Raw genomic sequence first — 23,344 nt, 5'->3', positions numbered from 1 at the left:
TCTTGGGTAAAAGGCAAAAGGGATAGAGATCATCCCAAGAACAGTTGGAGGTAGAGGGTAAAGGAAGTGTTGAGTTGTAGGGTCTTGAACATCCTGCAGTCTTATATCAATGTGTTAGATAGAAGTTAGTATGGGGTGTGAGCAAGGTAACATTTATGAAGGATTCAGGGAAACTGGTTAGCTGGACTTGAATCCTGGAAGTGGGAAGGGCAGTGCCTGCACCCTGACGAAGTGGTGGGGATGTTGTAGTTGAAGGGTAAATTGAACTGCGATATCAGCAAACATCTGGTAGAACAGCAGTTAGTTCACCCTACCTTGGAGACGGCCATTGAGGTATAAAAAAATTGTCATTAGCTTAAAAACCTTGATCTCCTTAGTATATCTTTCAACTGTATTGTCAGTATTCATTCATATGGATGGTGAATGAAGAGAGAGTAAATGATGTTAATGGTAATTATAGGCCAGGGTTTATATAGCTGATGTCCATTGAGTTTAGCATGATTAAGTTGGCAACAAGCACCGCTGTTTTCCACCACAGGGTCGTCAACTATCTCAGCTTCACTTGTTCTTATGCACACAGTCTTATCATGCTCCAGCTGTTGTGCCGGCACAACTTGGTGGAAAAATCTTGTGACAATGACCAGCGTCGAGTGATTTTCCCGAATACGTGAAAGTAATATATGAACATGCTACACCTGCTCCAAAAAATCATGTGCAAAAAAAGTAATGCATTATCAATACAGTGATACCCCAAGTTTCATACATAGTTCATTCCAGAAGGCTGTTCGAGTGCCATTACTGAATGAATTTGTTCCCATAAGGAATAATGTAAATTAGATTAGTCCATTTCAGGCCCCCAAAAATACACTTACAAAAGCACTTACAATAATACACTTACATAATTGCTGGAGTTGGGATGTGTACGAAACTCGGGGTACCACTGTACTAGAAAAATTATAAAATAGTGACATTGTGAATGCAGCTTATGTGAAGAAATTAACTGTATTTTTTTATTTATCATTCAGATTTACATTTTATAAGAAGATTGAACTGGAATATGTAGCATCAAGGCTCAGAAGCTTATTTTTATTGTTCTAGAAGACTGGCTAATTCACTAGAACATTGACTACTTTGTGGACTGCTTGTGGACCATGTAGTGATTGATCCCAGTATTAAGGTAGCAGTTCTCTGGTGATCACAGGATTATATATTATATTGCTGGATTGAGCTACACTGCTGAATTATGTTGCAGCCAGCAAAATTGGTTGCCAGATAATCAGTGATACACTATATTACTAAAATTATTAAATTATTCAATTTACAATTCTTTACTAATTTTATTCCAAACAAATAATGCACGCTTCACACATGCACAACATGAACAGACACAAAATATTAGTGTATTTGATGAAAAAATCATGGAGAAAATAGTGTTTGTGGAAAATAATTCGCTTATAATGTTCTTATCAACAGATCAGCATCAGTAAGAAGTTAAGTGGTTTCAGAGCGCTCAGTTCGTAAATGTTGATGTTCATACCATGGTTGTTTACAAGTTATATTCTGCTACTTATTATTCCTATATAGGACCTGCAGTTATATGCTAAATATACTCAGCATTCTCAGACAGGATCCTGCATTATATTCTGAGCATACTTGGCATTTTATTTAGGGTCTACCATTGTATCGTGATATACTCAGCATTCCCTGACAGGACCTGACATTATGTACTGAGCCCAAGGTAACTCATAATGAACATCTGTCAGTGAATAAATAGAAGAATGGTTGGGAAATCATCCTATTGTAAGCTCTGTGGCTAAGTGGTTGCACTGGGCCTGTTGCATTCACGTAGGCCACAGTTTGAGTCGCCATCCATTCTTATGTTTATAGCTTTTATAACGAGTGTACCCAGTCTGCCCATATAGGGTTAAGGCAGGAAGCTCCTAAATGGTTTATGATATCAAAAAGCAATTTATACATTACTTTTAGCATCATAACTGGAAGAAGGGGTAAAGGAGGTTTTGTGGGCTTGGGGCTTGGACTTCCAGCAAGCATGCGTGAGCGTGTTAGATAGGAGTGAATGGAGACGAGTAGTTTTTGGGACCTGATGAGCTGTTGGAGTGTGAGCAGGGTAATATTTTGTGAAGGGATTCAGGGAAACCGGTTAGCCAGGCTTGAGTCCTGGAAGTGAGAAGTACGTACAGTACCTGCACTTTAAAGGAGGGGTTTTGGGATATTAGCAGTTTGGAGGGACATTGAAACTGTTATATGTGTTTGAGTGCCTCTACAAAGACAGGGGTTTATGTATGAGTGATGGTGAAAGTGTTGAATGATGATAAAAGTTTTTTCTTTCTTTTTTGGGTCACCCTGCCTTAGTGAGAAACGGCCAAAATGCTTAAAAAAAAAAAACTGACAAATCACAGAATGAGTAGGACTTGCCTTGGATTCAAATCCCACTCATTCCGTGATTTGTTTGCAACCGTGTTACCACGATTTTGTGAATCATAACTGTGCATTGTTTGTATGCCATACAAAGACTTGATTACATTGCACAATACATGTAGTACTTTGTTTATTAAATGTTCAATATTTTTCCCCACGATCATTCAAGGAGGACATCTACTTCGTTTGAGTTCAGTGAGTAGTTTTATCTGTTTTATGTAGCCAAATAATCATTGTTGGTTTGTTAGGTTTAACAAAATGACCTCATGTAACTGCATGAGGTAATTTAAGGCTGCATTTCACCTGTATACCTGCAGTCAAGAATTCTTTAATAATTAAAATTGGGATTAAAGTAAACTGTCAGTGAATATACACAGAGATGCACACTTCTTAGTGTATATTCTGCATGCAGAAATATACTCCTCTCAGAATGCAGCATATATGCACATTTCCATGCATATTCACTGATACTTCAGGGCACCTCTGTAAAGACACTAATTATGTATGAGTGATGGTTAAAGAATGGTAATGAAAGTTTTTCTTTCTTTTTGCATCACCCTGTCTTGGTGGGAAACAGCTGATGTGTTAAAAAAACAAGCATTAGTGTATAAATACATACAGTAATATTCATTTAGTCATATATGCAATGAGAGCTACACACATGCTTCACTATATATTAACTAATATATACCTCAGTGTACATACACAGATATATATTTTGTCATATATTCACTGAGGGCTACATATACCTTGATGGCTAAGATTGTATACTCTAAGTTACTTCTGTTACCATATTTGCAGATTTTTTAAGAGAACAACTTATGCAGGGTCAACTATATTGCTTTAATAATAACTAGAAGAGTGATCAATAATTCCAATGTTTATGCATCTTGCATTTTTACATTGGACAAATTTAGGTAGTATTTATTGTGGATGGTGGCTTATTGATTTTGATCTTCTGCAGAAATCTTTGCTTTCCAAATATTGAATTTCTGAATACAGTATACAGTGGACCCCCGCATAACGATTACCTCCGAATGCGACTAATTATGTAAGTGTATTTATGTAAGTGCGTTTGTACGTGTATGTTTGGGGGTCTGAAATGGACTAATCTACTTCACAATATTCCTTATGGGAACAAATTCGGTCAGTACTGGCACCTGAACATACTTCTGGAGTGAAAAAATATCGTTAACCGGGGGTCCACTGTATATCATTTGTTTGTACTGAAGCCACAGAATTGTTTTTATATCTCTATTTTTGCTTTGTTATAAGCAGAGTTTCTGCTCAATACACATTAACCATTGATGGGACGATACCAGAATTCTCACCAATACTGTTCAGAAGATGCCAAAATTTTAAAAAAGAGCCGATACCTACCATTACCACTTAAATTAGCAAACACCAATACTAGTTTTTAGGTCAGTGCCGATACCACAAAAATTAGCAGACTCCGTTTGATACTGATACTTTGTTACGCCCCTAATATTAACACACACAAGTCAGCTGATGCATTGTAACTACGTATTTGTATTTGTAACTGTTGTAAGCTCTTTTTTTTTTTTTTTACTAAAATTCATGTTCACTTTCACATTGGGTATAAAGGCACAGAATATAGAGCTGGCTTTAATTCTAGACCACATTTGTGCTCAGGAGTGAGCTTTATAAAGTCAACACTTAGTAAAGCTTCATCATGAATAGAAGATTGTATAGCATAACAGCTGTACTGTATTATGTGTCTAAGTCAAGTTTTATTTCCAAGAATTAGAGTGTTGATCCAGCTCAGATTACATCTTTTTGTTGGCTTGTTGTCCCATATATAATCCTGTTGCCCGAGACACCATACTATTGTTCCAGACACTGCTGTTGCCTCAGACACAATCCTGTTGCCCCAGACACTATCCTGTTGTTCTAGACATCATGCTGTTGTCCTAGATGCCCTCCTGTTGTCCCAGGATGACTGTGCTAAATGATTGACTGAACTTAATGCTCTATTTAAAAAGTAAAAGAAAGAATTTACCCACAAAAGTAATAAGACTCTCGTAACTCACCAAAGGTAAAGGTATGTTACTCATTTCCAGGAACTCCGCTACGGAGTTACGTCGGAACCTATACGAAGTGGTTCCGAAGAAGAGACGTCTGGTGATGCGCACTCCATCACGCCTCTACCATTTCACAGACAGTCACCTGAGCACTGTCGTGGGATGCGCCAACACAAAATTACCCCCTATCTTAGGACCAGAGTTCGTTGTGAGAAACAAAGAACCAACGAAGGCTCTTACTTTATTACAGGATGCCCAGGTAATCCTTTTGTAAATTTTAAATGGGACATAGGAATGTGAGACATTCCTATGTCCCATATGAGGATGATGCCTTTTTTTTTTTATGAACGTTAATAATTACACTTGTGTACTGTGTTCCGAAGAAAGCATGGTCAGAATTTTTCCATTATTTAGTTAAATAAACCTTATTCAGAAGAGGTATTATTAGCCTCTAGTTTTTTGTACAGCACTAACCATAAAACATTTGTTATGATGAGAATAATAATAATATTAACCCCTTCTCCTGTATATATTACTAAATTTGAAAGGAGAAACTTTGTTTTTTTCTTTTGGGCCACCCTGCCTCGGTGGGATACGGCCAGTTTGTTGGAAAATAAAATAATCAATAATAATAATAATAGTAATAATATTTAAAGACATACATGAATGGTACAATAATTATACATATTTGACATTTGATTTAATTTTATTGGCACACCCAAATTTTTGCAGATTTTGTGGCAATTTTTGTTGATCTATGATCTGCTCAGATAATTTTCTGTATATTTACCAATACACTTGTATTATTTTCTCTTTCAGCGAGGTGTTGTGAAGAAAGTGACAGTGATCCTGGTAACAGGCAGGAGGTTAGAGGTCACCTGTGACCCCGCTACTACTAGGGTCAGCCACATTCTCCAGGTTAGTGGTAGTGCATTGAGGTCAAGGTCGTTTAATACATGGCCAATATTACGTAGCACCTATTATTAGTACACAGTTAAAATGAAATTGGTTTTGTTAATGCTGATGCTTATTTCTCCCAGTTCATTATCAAAATACAGTCGGCCCTGCAGAATCACTGGGAGTCATTTACTTAGAGACCCTGTGAAATAAAAAACCATGGCAAAGAGAAAATTACCATACGTGAGTGGAACAGAATTCTTCCACCATAAGTCATGCGTGTTATAAGAGGCGACTAAAATGCCGGGAGCAAGGTGCTAGTGACCCATTCTCCTGTATACATTACTAAATTTAAAAAGAAAACCTTCATTTTTCTTTTTGTGTCACTCTGTCTCAGTGAGATATGGCTAGTTTATTAAAAAAAAAAAAAATAGAAAATTTTGTCAACATGACAAACTTTGTATCATATTTGGGTTTGCATTTCAGAGTATCACTGTAATTGTAACATACATTTGTACGTTATTTGGTGTTGGTTTAATGTTTCACTGGTGAACATAACCTATGAGAGGAAAGGTCACCAATCTGAACGAAGTTCACAGCATTCATAAAATCCTTCTGCATTTTCATATCATATTATGGATTTAGCACACATTGTCATGTTTGGACATAGTCTTAGAGAGCAGTGTCAGCTCGGGGTCATGTGTGAACGTAGACTGTCTTCTGCTTTTGGGACAGCTGCTGCTGCTGCTGTGGAGTGGTTTACAACTTATTATTTTGATGTGTTGATTATGTTTAGACATACTGTGTGCAAGTGAAGTACATTATATTTCAAATTGATTTTGACTTGTTTGGTGCATTCACCTCTATTTCTACATTATCTTGTGTGGACTCAGTCTCAAAAAGAGATTTGCATCTGCATCCTAAGTGGGCTTAGTACAGTGATGACCCAGCTGTATGTTTCATGTCTGTACACTTTATTTTGTGGACTAATATCTGGCTAGATGATATCCATACACATTTGTTCTGTGTGAACCTGGATGTGTGCTAGCGAGCTGCATTCATTCATATTTGTGTGAAAATTTGCCTACCCCCCCCCCCCCAACAAACTGGCTGTGTCCCACCAAGGCAGGATGACCTAAAAAGGAAAACAAAAATTTCTTTGTCTAGTATTATTAGGCATAAATAATAATTGAATGATCAAAATAATTTGAGATTACATTACATCTTTGTTTCTGGGAGCTTGGATATCTTTTAGGCTCATTCTCAGTGGGGTTAGAGGAAGTGAGTAGGAATGACCATTACCATGAGTTTTGACCACAGGAGGGCAGGTCAGAGCTTCTCAAAATTTGGACGGAGTTATTGTGTGTCAACACCTCACAAACTCTGCCAACTTTTCCCAAAAAATAATCATTTACAGAATGTGTTGGCATGAGTGAGGAATATGAGAATGGACAGAAAATAAGAAGTTCAAGATGACTACGTTATTGTTTAATTAAGATAGCTCCATTGCTTTTTAATATCTGTTCTTTGTTGCAGCCAAGTGAATTTGTCCCTATAAGTACTGCTCAGAAAAATCTGTATTCTAATACTGAATATGCAAATGTACTGTAATAATGTGTCAAAATACAGTGGACCCCCCCTTAACGATCACCTCCCAATGCTACCAATTATGTAAGTGTATTTATGTAAGTGCGTTTGTACATGTATGTTTGGGGGTCTGAAATGGACTAATCTACTTCACAATATTCCTTATGGGAACAAATTCGGTCAGTACTGGCACCTGAACATACTTCTGGAATGAAAAAATATCATTAACCGGGGGTCCACTGTATTGTTATATTTAGTGCATTATTCTTTTCTTTTTTTTCAGGCTGTGTTTCAAGAAGAAAATTTACCTCTTAAGCAAGTGTTGGGTCTTGCTGTGTTGGGCAGCGGAGAATTTCACTTTGTAGCACCTCAGACCAAACTACACAAAGTAAACATGTATTTCTTTGTTGATAAAATGGTTGATTTGTAAAAGGAAGGATTGAGGGGGGGAAGGATTATGTTGCTGTCGGAGAGGTTAATCCGATTGTGGTGTCAGCATACTAATAACATAAGAAAGAAGGAGCACTGCAGCAGGCCTACTGACCCATGCTAAGCAGATCCAACTCATTCTAACCCACACCCACTTACATATTTGCCCAACCTATTTTTAAAACTAAACGATATTTTAGCTTCATTGACGCTACTTAGGAGTTTGTTCCATTCATCCACAATTCTGTCACTAAACCAGTGCTTTCCTATATCTTTCTAAATCTAAATTTTTCCAACTTCAACCCATTGTTGCAAATCCTGGCTCGGTTAGATATTTTTTAGCACATTATTTACATCCCCTTTATTTATTCCTGTTTTCCATTTATACACCTCAATCATCTCCCCACTAATTCTACATCTTTCTAGAGAGTGTAGATTTATGGCCCTCAGTCTGTCCTCATAGGAAACATTTTTTATACATGTTGAGAGACATCTATTGAGTGTTGGTGAATGCATTTCCTTCTTTGGGTCAGCCTGCCTTGGCAGGAGACAGTGGTGAGTCAAAAAAAAAAGTTAAATATAGTATTTCATTAAACATATTTTATAGCAGTGGGTAAATGTTAAATATTTTACTCCTGCAGGGGTGCTGGTCACTTCTTTCTGGCTTGTATGTAAGATGACAGTTAAAGCTTTAACGCTTCTAATTTTATTCAGCACACATTTATCATAACTTTTCAGTTTCTTAAAAAGCTTATATTTCCTGTAATGCTTTTTCTTTATTTATGAGAACTAGAAGAGGTAGTTCTGTTGTTACAGTAATTTATAAAAAAAATTTATTTTATTTGAGTGCCAAGGCAGTGACTAATATAAAAACCTATAATCATATTAGTTATCAATTTCAAAATATAGGAGTTATCGTACTAAATATGTCAGGCTACAACTGATGAAGAATATTTGCTCAGTAGTGTATGTATATATGCTGAGAGTTTGCTTTAATCTCTGTTTTAGGGATTAAAGTTTTCTTGACTAGTGGTACAATGGTTACATGCAACATTAATGATTCTCATGTACTTAACAGGCTTTAAACCTCCCATCCCCTCACAGTAACCAGCCATCAAAATCTCATTCAGGCTTACTGACAAGATATCATGAGTAACAGTGACTGTCAGTTTGTGTTTAACAGTGAGTCAGACATTAACTCATGTACCCACATATTCATACAAAACATTCAAAGCTTCTACAATAACCAGTGTCATTTAAAGTCCAAACAAGTTACAACAAGCAGAGTAGATAGTCCATAGCTGACCAAGAACATCCTCAGAGCCATTGGCAAAAAACAACTGAGTAAAAATAGAGGCAGAGCTCAATATCCAAGGTCACTGTATTAAGAATCATGTCCCATGTATTCATTGTAAGGCTAAGTTGTATTAAGCCCTGTGTGTTAAATACAATAGAGGTATAACACCGTATAAATTACTGTACCTTATAGTATGTTGGTTACTATGATGCAGCACTTCCTTGATATTGCAGGTTTCACCTCCAGGCTGGAAGGAGCGCCATCCCACAAAGGATGGACTTATTCAAGATAATTTTACTCTCCACCTAAGATTTATTTACTATCTTAAGTAAGTGTGATATATTTCTTCAATTTCTTTACCTCAACTCGGCATTTTCTTCTACCTAAACAGACCTATAATAATAAGAGTAATAATAATGCTCTGATGTAATATGGTAATAATATTAGTAATACAGTGGAACCTCAAAAATCGAACGTATCACATATTGAACGTTTCGAAAATAAGACCATTTTTTGGGACAAACTGTGCCCTTATTATCGAACGCGCCCCTAATTTCGGACCGCCAGGTACGGGACCTGTCTGCCGGCCCGCTCTGTCTGCATCCCCGCGCAGGCGCCGTGAGCAGTCTAGCTTTGTTTGCTTGAGTGAACACTAACCTGCGCTCTCATTCACACATTTTACGATTATTTCGTTGTGTTTAGTGTTTGTGGGACTGTGAAATAAGCTACCATGGGTCCAAAGAAACTTGCTAGTGGTACCCCTGTGGTAAAGAAAGTGAGAAACACCATAGATGTGAAGAAGGAAATAATACAGAAGTATGAGAGTGGTGTGAGACTTGTTGAACTTGCCAGGATGTATGGGAAAAACAAGTTGACCATCGGTTCTATCCTGGCAAAGAAAGAACAAATCAAGGAAGCTGATGTTGCGAAAGGTGTTAATATGCTAACCAAAAAAAGACTACAAATTGTTGAAGAGGTTGAGAAGTTGTTGCTGATGTGGATCAAGGATAAAGAGATTGCAGGTGATAGTGTTTCAGAGACGATTATTTGCGAAAAGGCAAGGAAGTTGCATGCCGATCTGGTACAGAAAACTCCTGGAACCAGTGCTGATAGTGAATTTAAGGCCAGAAGAGGCTGGTTTGACAGATTTAAGAAGCGTAGTGGCATACACAATGTTGTAAGACATGGTGAGGCAGCCAGTTCAGACAAACGGGCGGCTGAGAAATTTGTACAGGAGTTCAAGGGGTACATAGACAGTGAAGAATTCAAACCTGAACAAGTGTTTAATTGTGACAAAACAGGCTTGTTTTGGAAGAAAATGCCAAAAAGGACCTTCATCATACAGGAGGAAAAGGCACTGCCAGGACACAAGCCTATGAAAGACAGGCTTACTCTTTTATTCTGTGCTAATGCTAGTGGTGATTTTAAAGTGAAGCCTTTACTTGTGTATCATTCAGAAAATCCCAGAGTGTTTAAGGAAAACAATGTCTTTAAGAACAAGTTATGTGTCTTGTGGAAAGCTAATCATAAGGCATGGGTCACAAGACAAATTTTCAAAGAGTGGGTCCATGAAGTGTTTGGCCCCAGTGTGATAAAATTCCTCCAGGAAAAGAAATTGCCACTCAAGTGCCTCCTGTTAATGGACAATGCTCCTGCTCATTCTCCAAACTTATTAGACCTCTTGTCTAAGGACTTCAGTTTTTTAAAAGTGAAGTTCTTGCCTCCTAACACCACTCCTTTCCTCCAGCTTTGAAGTGACCACAGACACTAAGTTGACCCTAAGAGAGTTCTGGAGGAATCACTTCAGCATCTACAACTCCATAAGCCTTATAGGTAAGGCTTGGGAGGGAGTGACTTCCAGGACTTTGAACTCTGCTTGGAGACAATTGTGGCCAGATTGTGTCCAAAAGAGGGATTTTGAAGGGTTTGAGGCTGACCCTGACCCAGCTCACCCTCTGCCTGTTGTGGACTCTATTGTGGCATTGGGGAACACCCTGGGGTTGGAGGTGAGTGGTGAGGATGTGGAAGAGTTGGTGGAGGACCACAGGGAAGAGCTAACCACTGAAGAGCTGCAAGAGCTTCATCTGGAGCAGTATCAGACCACAGCTGAGGAACTTGCTTCAGAGGAGGAGGAAGAGGGAGTGGATGAGGAGCCTTCTTCAAAGATTAAGGAGATTTGTGCCAAGTGGAACGATGTCCAAATGTTTGTGCAGAAGTACCACCCTGAGCAAGCTGAAACAAGCCATCTTTGCAACAAGTTCAGTGACAGAACCATGTCCCATTTTAGGGAAATGTTAAAGAGGTGCCAGAAACAGAGGACTGTGGACAGTTATTTTGTGAGACAGGGGTCCAGTGACTCTCAAGCTGGTCCTAGTGGCATTAAAAGACAGAGAAGGGAAGTAACCCCAGAGAGGGCTTTACCTGAAGTCCAAACACTAACCTCAACTCCCTCTCTCCTCCTCCCTATCTTCCAGATGCCATCACCAATCTTCAATAAAGGTAAGTAAAAATGTTATTTTATATGTATTACTATACATAATTAAAAATTATAGTATTTGTTGTATGTAAAACTGTAATTAATCTCTATAAAATGTATTTTTTGTGTGAATATTTTTGGGTTTCTGGAACAGATTAATTGTATTTCCATTATTTCTTATGGGAAATATTGCTTCGAATTTCAGACTTTTCGAATTTAGAACTAGCTCCTGGAACGGATTAAGTTCGATTTTTGAGGTTCCACTGTAATTATAATAAGAATAAAAATGCTACATAGGGAAGTGGAAAAGAATCTTTCCTCCATAAGCTATGCATGTCATAAAAGGCAATTAAAATGCCAGAAGCATTGGGCTAGTAGTGCCATTTCCTGTATAAATTACTAAAGGTAGCAAGAAGAAAAACTTCAAGGTTCTTTTTCGGGTCACCCTGGGAGATGGCCAGTGTGTTAAAAAAAATAATAAGAGCAGAGCAGAGTATATGGAGAGTAAAAGAAAGGTGAAGAGAGTGGTGAGAGAGTGCAAAAGGAGAGCAGATGATAGAGTGGGAGAGGCACTGTCAAGAAATTTTAATGAAAATAAGAAAAAATTTTGGAGTGAGATAAACAAATTAAGAAAACCTAGGGAACGAATGGATTTGTCTTTAAAACAGAGTAGGGGAGTTAGTAGATGGGGAGATGGGGGTATTGGGTAGATTGCGGGAATATTTTGAGGAACTTTTAAATGTCGATGATGAAACGGAGGTGGTAATTTCATGCACTGGCCAGGGAGGTATAACATCTTTTAGGAGTGAAGAAGAGTGGGATGTGAGTGTGGAGAAGGTGTGTGAGGCATTATGTAGAATGAAAAGGGGTGAAGCAGCTGGAACTGATGGGATCATGACAGAAATGTATGTTAAAAGCAGGGGGGAATATAGTGTTGGAGTGGTTGGTATTTTTGTTTAATTAATGTATGAAAGAGGGGAAGGTACCTAGGGATTGGCAGAGAGCATGTATAGTTCCTTTATATAAAGGGAAGGGGGACAAAAGAAATTGTAAAAATTATAAGGAATAAGTTCACCGAGTATACCAGGAAAAGTGTATGGTAGGGTTATTATTGAGAGAATTAGTGGTAAGACAGAGAGTAGGATTGCAGATGAGCAAGGAGGTTTTAGAGTGGGTAGGGGATGTGTAGATCAAGTGTTTACATTGAAGCATATATGTGAACCATATTTAGATAAAGGTAGGGAAATTTTCATTGCATTTATGGATTTAGAAAAGGCATATGATAGAGTGGATAGGAGAGCGATGTGGGAGATGTTGCAAGTGCATGGAATAGGTAGTAAGTTACTAAATGCTGTAAAGAGTTTTTATGAGGATAATGAGGCTCAGGTTAAGGTGTGTAGGAGAGAGGGAGATTACTTCCCAGTAAAAGTAGGTCTTAGACAGGGATGTGTAATATATTTATAGATGGGGTTGTGAAGGAGGTAAATGCTAGGGTGTTGGGGAGAGGGGTGGGAATCAGGTACAAAAAGGGAGTTGACACAGTTACTTTTTGCTGATGATACTGTGCTTATGGGAGATTTTAAAGAAAAGTTGCAAAGGTTAGTGGACGAGTTTGGGAGGGTGTGTAAAGGTAGAAAATTGAAAGTAAACATAGATAAGAGTAAAGTGATGAAGGTATCAAACAATTTAGATAAAGAAAAATTGGATATCACTTTGATAAATTAGACACATGTGCAACTCTTGGGTATCTTTTTTGAGGAAACGTTTCGCATGTGTTCACATGTGTCTAATTGATCAATGTGTCAGTTCTCTGAACCATTCATCTACAATCCTGTCAGACACTGCAACTTCTTGGGATCTTAATACTTTGGAATTCTTTGCTTGCCTAACCCTTGGGCATGACCTACTTCCACATTGAACAAATGTGACACCATCTACAACTGCTGCACCTCTCCTGCCTACGGTTTATAAGCTCCTTCTCCGCTCGTATGCCGTATTCTATTCAAGATTGATGGACTGACCACATCGACTCAAGGTTGAGGGACTGATTACCTCATTCTCTTCCTGTTCTTCAAGATTCTCCTTTGTATGGACTGATGAAGCCACTGTGTGGCGAAACGTTTCCTCAAAAAAGATACCCAAGAGTTGCACATGTGTCTAATTTATCAGAGTGTCGGTTCTCTGAACCATTCATCTTCAGTCCGGATATCACATTGGAGAGAGGGAGTATGGAAGAAGTGAATGTTTTCAGATATTTGGGAGTTGACGTGTTTTTGAAGGATGAGGTTAACCATAGAATTGATGAAGGAAAAAAGATGAGTGGTGTGTTGAGGTATATCTTTCGACACACTGGCCGTATCCCACCAAGGCGGGGTTATCTGGAAGTTATTCCAGGGATCAACGCCCCCGTGTCCCAGTCCATGACCAGGCTTCCCGGTGGATCAGGGCCTGATGAACCAGGCTGTTACTGCTGGCCGCCCGCAATCCAATGTACGAGCCACAGCCCGGCTGATCCGGCACTGACTTTAGATATCTGTCCAGCTCTCTCTTGAAGGCAGCCAGGGGTTTATTGGTAATTCCCCTAATGCTTGATGGGAGGCTGTTGGACAGTCTTGGGCCCCGGTGGCCCAAAAGGAAAAACGAAAGTTTCTCCTTTTACATTTAGTAATATATACAGAAGAAGGGGTTACTAGCCCCTTGCTTCTGGCATTTTAGTCACCTCTTATGACACGCATAGCTTATGAAGGATGAATTCTGTTCCACTTCCCTATGGAGGATTGAGGTATATGTGGAGACAAAAAATATTATCTATGGAGGCAAAGAAAGGGAATGTATGAAAGTATAGTGGTACCAACACTCTTATATGGGTGTGAAGCTTGGGCTGTAAATGCTGCAGCGAGGAGGTGGTTGGAGGCAGTGGAGATGTCCTGTCTAATGGCAATGTGTGGTGTAAATATTATGCAGAGAATTCGAAGTGTGGAAATTAGGAGAAGGTGTGGAGTTAATAAAAGTATTAGTCAGAGGGCTGAAGAGGGGTTGTTGAGGTGGTTTGGTCATTTAGAGAGAATGAAGTAGAATGACATGGGAAGCGTATAAATCTGTAGGGGAAGGAAAGCGGGGTAGGGGTCATCCTCAAAAAGGTTGGAAGGAGGGGGTAAAGGAGGTTTTGTGGACAAGGGGCTTGGACTTCCAGCAAGTGTGTGTGAGCGTGTTAGACAGGAATGAAGGGAGACGAATGGCTTTTGGGACCTGACAAGCTGTTGGAGTGTGAGCAGGGTAATATTTAGTGAAGGGATTCAGGGAAACCAGTCATTTTTATGTAGCCAGACTTGAGTACTAGAAATGGGAAGTACAATGCTTGCACTTTAAAGGAGGGGTTTGGGATATTGACAGTTTGGAGGGATGTTATATATCTTCATATATGCTTCTAAACTGTTGTATCTGGGCGCCTCTGCAAAGACAGTGATTATGTATGAGTGAGGTGAAAGTGTTGAATAATAATGAAAGTATTTTCTTTTTTGGGGATTTACTTTCTTTTTGGGTCACCCTGCCTCAGTGGGAGACAGCCGACTTGTTGGAAAAAAAAAAAGATTTTAATAAAGAACTTTTACTTCAGATTTAATAATGCAGAAGAAATGGAATGCTCGTCGAGGCAGCTTCTGTATCTGCAACTCCGACACGATCTGTTGGAAGGTCGCTTTCCACTCCCCTCCGATGATCTCCTTCATGTGGCAGCTCTTGCTCTACAAGCAGAGTTTGGCCACAAAAAAGAAAAGGTGAGATGTGCACCATTGTAAAAATGTAGATACTAAAAAGACAAATAATAGGATAGTATTAAACATTAATTGGCATTTAGAAATTGTCTCTGTAACATAAGCAATGGAAGAAGTAAAATTAGTTACGAGGTACTTATGGCAAATAATCCATTCAAGCAACTGCTACTTTTTTAGTACTGGAGATGGGAAGGGCAATGCCTGCACCTGAAGGAGAGGTGGTGGGAAGAACAGTGCCTGTACCTGAAGGAGAGGTGATGGGAAGAACAGTGTCTGCAATATGAAGGAGAGGTGGGGGTGGGAAGGGCAGTGCCTGCATTCTGAAGGAGGGGTGGAGATGGGAAGGGCAGTATCTGCTTTCTGAAGGAGGGGTGGAGATGGGAAGGTCAGTATCTGCTTTCTGAAGGAGGGATGGATGTGGGAAGGGCAGTACCTACACTCTAAAGGAGGGGTGAAGATATTGCTGTCTAAAGGTAATCAGGTCATGATGTCATTACATTCCTACAAAAATGACAACTGAGTGAATGTTAATGAATATCTTTTTTCTTTGGGTCACCATACATTGGTGGGAGAAGGCCATTGTGCTAAAAAAAAAAATCATACAGGTTAATGGTTAATTTGTTTTTCATTTTTTTGTTAAGGACATGGGCTACTTTCTTGCTGAGCATTATGTCCCTGAGTCACTGCTGCGTGGAGGACGCACAGTGGAAGTGTCACAGAAACTGCAGCAGTATCATGCAGCCCTGGCAGATCTGTATTATAGTGAGGCTCAAGCACGCTTCATCACCACACTACAGGACACTCCATACTATGGCACACACCTCTACCATGTTACACAGGTAACTGAGACACTTACTTGAAAATATTGCACTTATTGTTTGCTAGTTTATATTTCTGTTTAACACTGATATCTCTTTTTCCTGGGGTCTTACATGCAGTCTTACCCAGGCATCTTGAGTCTTCAAGGGACTGAAGGTACGCAGGAGCACTTGAAATATTTGCTGTGGTCTTCTCCCGTTGTAATTATACTCTCCCCTTCCTTGGATCAAATATAATTACCTCCCATTTTCCAAGTGCTCTGTGACTTTTATGGCTTTAGTGCTTCCCCATGATTATATTACCAATAGCAATCAATATATATTTTTTGTCAGGCTAGGTTGAGTAAGTGCTTGTTCTTACATGTCAATTGTAATGCATTGTGCTCTCAGGACAAGGTACGGCAGCAGTGTTGGCTGGGCATCAGGCGTGAGGGTGTCCTGGTTAGCAGCAGTGGAGCTCTTACTTGTGAGACCATCACTGGGGCTACACTCCATCCTTGGCAGTCAGTCAAAAGGATGTCGTACACCACTCACCGGCTAACCTTCGCTGTACGTGCACTGGACAAATCAGTCAAACTCAAATTCAATTTACAAGAAAACAGGTGAGATTGTATTTGATAATTATTACAGTAGAATTTTTATTTTCCTTTTGTCTCTTATTTGGGTTTCAGGTTCATCCAGCAGCTTTTTTTAGTCCTGAACTCTCTTCTTATTTAGGTTTCAGCTTTATCCAACAGCCTTTTTCAGTCCTGTACAAAACAAAGGAATCACAAAATGTTATCCAGGTTTATTGAAAATCTAGTGTAGTCTTTTTCCAAGAAGTGACCGGATAATCAGTGGTGTACTGTATTGCTTGCACCGTGGTGGGCATAGTGTCATGTGTTAAGACTGTACAGCATTCTTAAAAGATGAAAACTCTTGAAGAAGGAGACACTTGTGCAACATAGGAAGAATATCTTGCAACTTAATAATATCTGGCAACTTAAGAATATCTGGCAATCTAGGAAGAATATCTGGCAACTTTGGAAGAATATCTGGCAACTTAGGAAGAATGTTGCAACTTAGGAAGAAAATCTTTCACAATGTTGATATTATAACTTACACCCTCTCTTAATCCTTTTGTCTCCATCCCTCCTTCCCGCTTTTCTACCCTTCCTTCCTCCCTCCCTCTCTCTCATTCCCTCCCTCCCTCCCTCCCCCTCTCAATCTCTCCCTCCCTCTCTCCCTCTCAATCCCTCCCTCCCTCTCCCTCTCCCTCTCAATCCCTCCCTCCCTCCCTCTCTCCTTCCCTCTTTTTCCTTCCCTCTCTCCCTCCCCTTCTCAATCCATCCCTCCCTCCCTCCCTCCCCCACACAATACAAAGTATATAATTAGCTTTCCTCCTCCTCCTTCATAAGGCTTGATCCTCTCTCCCTCCATTATTTAATTTACCTCTCCCCCTCCCCCCCTCTCTCTCTCTCTTATATATACGTATATATATTTTTTTTCAACAAACCGGCCGTATCCCACCAAGGCAGGGTGGCCCAAAAAGAAAAATTAAAGTTTCTCTTTTTAAATTTAGTAATTTATACAGGAGAAGGGGTTACTAGCCCCTTGCCCCCAGCATTTTAGTTGCCTCTTACAACACGCATGGCTTACGAAGGAAGAATTCTGTTCCACTTCCCCATGGAGGTAAGAGGAAATAAACAAGAAGAAGAACTAGTAAGAAAATAGAAGAAAACCCAGAGGGGTGTGTATATATATGCTTGTAGATATATGTGTAGTGTGACCTAAGTGTAAGTAGAAGTAGCAAGACATACCTGAAAGTTGCATGTTTATGAGACAGAAAAAAGAACACCAGCAATCCTACGATCATGTAAAACAATTACAGGCTTTCGTTTTACACTCACTTGGCAGGACAGTAGTACCTCCCTGGTGAGTGCAAAACGGAAACCTGTAATTGTTTTACGTGATGGTAGGATTAGTGGTGTCTTTTTTCTGTCTCATAAACATGCAAGGTTTCAGGTACGCCTTGCTACTTCTACTTACACTTACGTCACACTGCACATATATGTACAAGCATATATATATACACCCCTCTCGGTTTTCTTCTATTTTCTTAATAGTTCTTTTTTTTTTTCTTTTTTTCAACAAGTCGGCCATCTCCCACCGAGGCAGGGTGACCCAAAAAGAAAGAAAATCCCCAAAAAGAAAATACTTTCATCATCATTCAACACTTTCACCTCACTCACACATAATCACTGTTTTTGCAGAGGTGCTCAGAACACAACAGTTTAGAAGCATATACGTATAAAAATACACAACATATCCCTCCAAACTGCTAATATCCCGAACCCCTCCTTTAGAGTGCAGGCATTGTACGTACTTCCCATTTCCAGGACTCAAGTCCGGCTATATAAAAATAACTGGTTTCCCTGAATCCCTTCACTAAATATTACCCTGCTCACACTCCAACAGATCGTCAGGTCCCAAATACCATTCGTCTCCATTCACTCCTATTGAACACGCTCATGCACGCCTGCTGGAAGTCCAAACCCCTCGCTTGTTTATTTCCTTTTATCTCCATGGAGAAGTGGAACAGAATTCTTCCTCCATAAGCTATGCGTGTTGTAAGAAGCGACTAAAATGCAAGGGGTTACTAACCCCTTCTCCTGTATAAATTACTAAATTTAAAAAGAGAAACTTTCGTTTTTCTTTTTGGGCCACCCTGCCTTGGTGGGATACGGCCCGTTTGTTTAAAGAAAGAAACATGTAAGATTTCAGGTACGTCTTGCTACTTCTACTTACACTTAGGTCACACTACACATACATGTACATGCATATATGTGCACACCCCTCTGGGTTTTCTTCTATTTTCTTTCTAGTTCTAGTTCTTGTTTATTTCCTCTTACCTTCATGAGGAAGTGGAACAGAATTCTTCCTCCGTAAGCCATGCGTGTTGTAAGAGGCGACTAAAATGCCGGGAGCAAGGGTCTATTAACCCCTTCTCCTGTACAAATTACTAAATTTAAAAACAGAAACTTTTGTTTTCTAGTTCTTGTTTATTTCCTCTTACCTTCATGAGGAAGTGGAACAGAATTCTTCCTCCGTAAGCCATGCGTGTTGTAAGAGGCGACTAAAATGCCGGGAGCAAGGGTCTATTAACCCCTTCTCCTTTTTGGGCCACCATGCCTTGGTGGGATATGGCCGATTTGTTGAAAAAAAATATATATACATGTATATATATATACAGTGGACCCCCGCCTTACGATCAGCTTCCAACTCGAACAATTATGTGAGTGTATTTTTGTAAGTGCTTTTGTCCGTGTATTTTTGGGGGTTTGAAACGGATTAATCTAACTTACAATATTCCTTATGGGAACAAATTCGTTCGGTAACGGCACCTGAACAGACTTCTGGAATGAATTAATATCCTAAGTCGGGGGTCCACTGTATATATATTAGAAAGTACAGTTGAAGACATAATACACCTACCATCCGACTTACAACCTGCTCGACTTACGACCACTCGACTTACGAACGTGTATTTATGCCAAATTTCTGGGAAATAAACAACTATTTGTGTTGTACACAGTGTTTATCCTAAACCTTACAGTATAAAATACAGTACTAACAGCATAAAAAGTAAAGTAAAACATGAAATACCAAAATAAAACAATAAAATAAAGTCATTACAAAAATGTTTTGTTGATATTCAATAGTAAAGTTCGACTTACGACCGGTTTCTTGGAACCGAACTCGGTCGTAAGTTGGATGGTAGGTGTACTTTCCTTCTCCAGGGAAGAATCTACTAATCCCAAAGGGGCCCTAGAAGCAACTTTAGTCCACATGGCTCAAAAATTTTGAGTCTCCTGTACAAGAAGGGGTTGCAAAGGGGCCCCCATAACAGTTAAAGCTTCAGAGCCCCAAAAATGTAGGTCCCACACTGCCTTTCACACCTCCCTCTCATAGTACAGTGTTCAGTGTCACAACTCCCTATCATGGTACAAGGTTCAGTGTCACACCTCCCTGTCATGGTACAAGGTTCTGTGTCACACCTCCCTCTCGTGGTACAAGGTACAGTGTCACACCTCCCTGTCATGGTACAAGGTTCAGTGTCACACCTCCCTGTCATGGTACAAGGTTCAGTGTCACACCTCCCTGTCATGATACAAGGTTCAGTGTCACACCTCCCTGTCATGATACAAGGTTCAGTGTCACACCTCCCTGTCATGATACAAGGTTCAGTGTCACACCTCCCTGTCATGATACAAGGTTCAGTGTCGCACCTCCCTGTCATGGTACAAGGTTCAGTGTCACACCTTCCTGTCATGGTACAAGGTTCAGTGTCATGCCTCCCTGTCACGGTACAAGGTTCAGTGTCACACCTTCCTGTCATGGTACAAGGTTCAGTGTCACACCTTCCTGTCATGGTACAAGGTTCAGTGTCACACCTTCCTGTCATGGTACAAGGTTCAGTGTCACACCTTCCTGTCATGGTACAAGGTTCAGTGTCACACCTCCCTCTCATGGTACAAGGTTCAGTGTCACACATCCCTCTCATGGTACAAGGTTCAGTGTCACACATCCCTCTCATGGTACAAGGTTCAGTGTCACACCTCCCTGTCATGGTACAAGGTTCAGTGTCACACCTCCTTCTCATGGTATAAGATTGTGTCAGACCTCCCTCTCATGGTATAAGATTGTGTCACACCTCCCTCTCATGGTACAAGGTTCAGTGTCACACCTCCCTCTCATGGTACAAGGTTCAGTGTCACACTTTCCTGTCATGGTACAAGGTTCAGTGTCACACCTCCTTCTCATGGTATAAGATTGTGTCAGACCTCCCTCTCATGGTATGAGATTGTGTCACACCTCCCTCTCATGGTACAAGGTTCAGTGTCACACCTCCCTCTCATGGTATAAGATTGTGTCACACCTCCCTCTCATGGTACAAGGTTCAGTGTCACACCTCCCTCTCATGGTACAAGGTTCAGTGTCACACTTTCCTGTCATGGTACAAGGTTCAGTGTCACACCTTCCTGTCATGGTACAAGGTTCAGTGTCACACCTCCCTCTCATGGTATAAGATTGTGTCACACCTCCCTCTCATGGTACAAGGTTCAGTGTCACACCTCCCTCTCATGGTATAAGATTGTGTCACACCTCTCTCTCATGGTACAAGGTTCAGTGTCACACCTCCCTGTCATGGTACAAGGTTCTGTGTCACACCTCCCTGTCATGGTACGAGGTTCAGTGTCACACCTCCCTCTCGTGGTACAAGGTACAGTGTCACACCTCCCTGTCATGGTACAAGGTACAGTGTCACACCTCCCTGTCATGGTACAAGGTACAGTGTCACACCTCCCTGTCATGATACAAGGTTCAGTGTCACACCTCCCTGTCATGATACAAGGTTCAGTGTCACACCTCCCTGTCATGATACAAGGTTCAGTGTCACACCTCCCTGTCATGATACAAGGTTCAGTGTCACACCTCCCTGTCATGATACAAGGTTCAGTGTCACACCTTCCTGTCATGGTACAAGGTTCAGTGTCACACCTCCCTGTCATGGTACAAGGTTCAGTGTCACACCTCCCTGTCATGGTACAAGGTTCAGTGTCACACCTTCCTGTCATGGTACAAGGTTCAGTGTCACACCTTCCTGTCATGGTACAAGGTTCAGTGTCACACCTCCCTGTCATGATACAAGGTTCAGTGTCACACCTCCCTGTCATGGTACAAGGTTCAGTGTCACACCTCCCTGTCATGGTACAAGGTTCAGTGTCACACCTTCCTGTCATGGTACAAGGTTCAATGTCACACCTTCCTGTCATGGTACAAGGTTCAGTGTCACACCTTCCTGTCATGGTACAAGGTTCAGTGTCACACCTCCCTCTCATGGTATAAGATTGTGTCACACCTCCCTCTTATGGTATAAGATTGTGTCACACCTCCCTCTCATGGTACAAGGTTCAGTGTCACACGTCCCTTTCATGGTACAAGGTTCAGTGTCACACCTCCCTGTCATGGTACAAGGTTCAGTGTCACATCTCCCTGTCATGGTACAAGGTTCAGTGTCACACCTCCTTCTCATGGTATAAGATTGTGTCAGACCTCCCTCTCATGGTATAAGATTGTGTCACACCTCCCTCTCATGGTACAAGGTTCAGTGTCACACCTCCCTCTCATGGTACAAGGTTCAGTGTCACACTTTCCTGTCATGGTACAAGGTTCAGTGTCACACCTCCCTGTCATGGTACAAGGTTCAGTGTCACACCTCCCTGTCATGGTACAAGGTTCAGTGTCACACCTCCCTCTCATGGTACAAGGTTCTGTGTCACACCTCCCTCTCATGGTACAAGGTTCAGTGTCACACTTTCCTGTCATGGTACAAGGTTCAGTGTCACACCTTCCTGTCATGGTACAAGGTTCAGTGTCACACCTCCCTCTCATGGTACAAGGTTCAGTGTCACACCTCCCTCTCATGGTATAAGATTGTGTCACACCTCTCTCTCATGGTACAAGGTTCAGTGTCACACCTCCCTGTCATGGTACAAGGTTCAGTGTCACACCTCCCTGTCATGGTACAAGGTTCAGTGTCACGCCTCCCTGTCATGGTACAAGGTTCAGTGTCACACCTCCCTGTCATGGTACAAGGTTCAGTGTCACACCTCCCTGTCATGGTACAAGGTTCAGTGTCATGCCTCCCTGTCATGGTACAAGGTTCAGTGTCACACCTCCCTGTCATGGTACAAGGTTCAGTGTCACACCTCCCTCTCATGGTACAAGGTTCAGTGTCACACCTCCCTGTCATGGTACAAGGTTCAGTGTCACACCTCCCTGTCATGGTACTAGGTTCAGTGTCACACCTCCCTGTCATGGTACAAGGTTCAGTGTCATGCCTCCCTGTCATGGTACAAGGTTCAGTGTCACACCTCCCTGTCATGGTACAAGGTTCAGTGTCACACCTCCCTGTCATGGTACAAGGTTCAGTGTCACACCTCCCTCTCATGGTACAAGGTTCAGTGTCACACCTCCCTGTCATGGTACAAGGTTCAGTGTCACACCTCCCTGTCATGGTACTAGGTTCAGTGTCACACCTCCCTGTCATGGTACAAGGTTCAGTGTCACACCTCCCTCTCATGGTACAAGGTTCCATGTCACTCCTACCCCCTACCTCCATCCTTCCCTACCTGCACTTAATACATATTTAAGTCTATTAACCCTTTTGTATAATAATCTCCCACTCTTTCTTTCTGCCAGCTTTCATTCTTTTTCTCATTCTATCTCTTGTTCTTTCTTCCCCAGTTTCCCCGCTCTCATATGTTCCCTCACATTAGGTGGACACTGGAACTAGCAGGTGGAGAGGCAAGGGTAGCGTGCTGTTGCAGTATATTACTGTACAATGTGAGTGAGGGGCTTCCCTGGCCTCTGTTAAAGTAGTCCTCTGCCCCCTTCCCCACAAACACACACACACACGCACGCAAACTCTTGTGGTCACACATTGCCGGGTCTACCTGGGTTATACTTATGTGTGACATGGATGTTCAGTGCAGGTTTCTATTACAGTGTGTGTATGTAGGGAGTGAAGGAAGCACTGAATA

The 23,344-nt window shown here is 40.9% G+C and overlaps 1 protein-coding gene across 7 annotated transcripts in view; it reads left to right on the top strand.

Moving 5' to 3' along the window:
• Positions 1-23,344, top strand: part of LOC128694147 (tyrosine-protein phosphatase non-receptor type 13) — a 419,661-nt gene that overhangs the window by 330,442 nt on the left and 65,875 nt on the right. For all 7 annotated transcript variants that reach the window (XR_011393106.1, XM_070093630.1, XM_070093634.1 and 4 more), the window contains 7 exons: positions 4,521-4,740; positions 5,301-5,399; positions 7,249-7,353; positions 8,925-9,019; positions 14,784-14,943; positions 15,582-15,779; positions 16,149-16,360. Coding sequence is in view for 6 of the 7 variants with exons in the window: in XM_070093630.1 (XP_069949731.1) it covers positions 4,521-4,740; positions 5,301-5,399; positions 7,249-7,353; positions 8,925-9,019; positions 14,784-14,943; positions 15,582-15,779; positions 16,149-16,360 (1,089 nt within the window). In the remaining variant the exon portion in view is untranslated. The remainder of the gene's footprint in view (positions 1-4,520; positions 4,741-5,300; positions 5,400-7,248; positions 7,354-8,924; positions 9,020-14,783; positions 14,944-15,581; positions 15,780-16,148; positions 16,361-23,344) is intronic.

The sequence above is a fragment of the Cherax quadricarinatus genome, chromosome 43 (genome assembly GCF_038502225.1).
Source record: "Cherax quadricarinatus isolate ZL_2023a chromosome 43, ASM3850222v1, whole genome shotgun sequence".
Lineage (NCBI taxonomy): Eukaryota > Metazoa > Arthropoda > Malacostraca > Decapoda > Parastacidae > Cherax > Cherax quadricarinatus.
The sequence above is the reverse complement of the archived record's forward strand: the minus strand, read 5'-3'. Positions and strand labels throughout refer to the sequence as shown.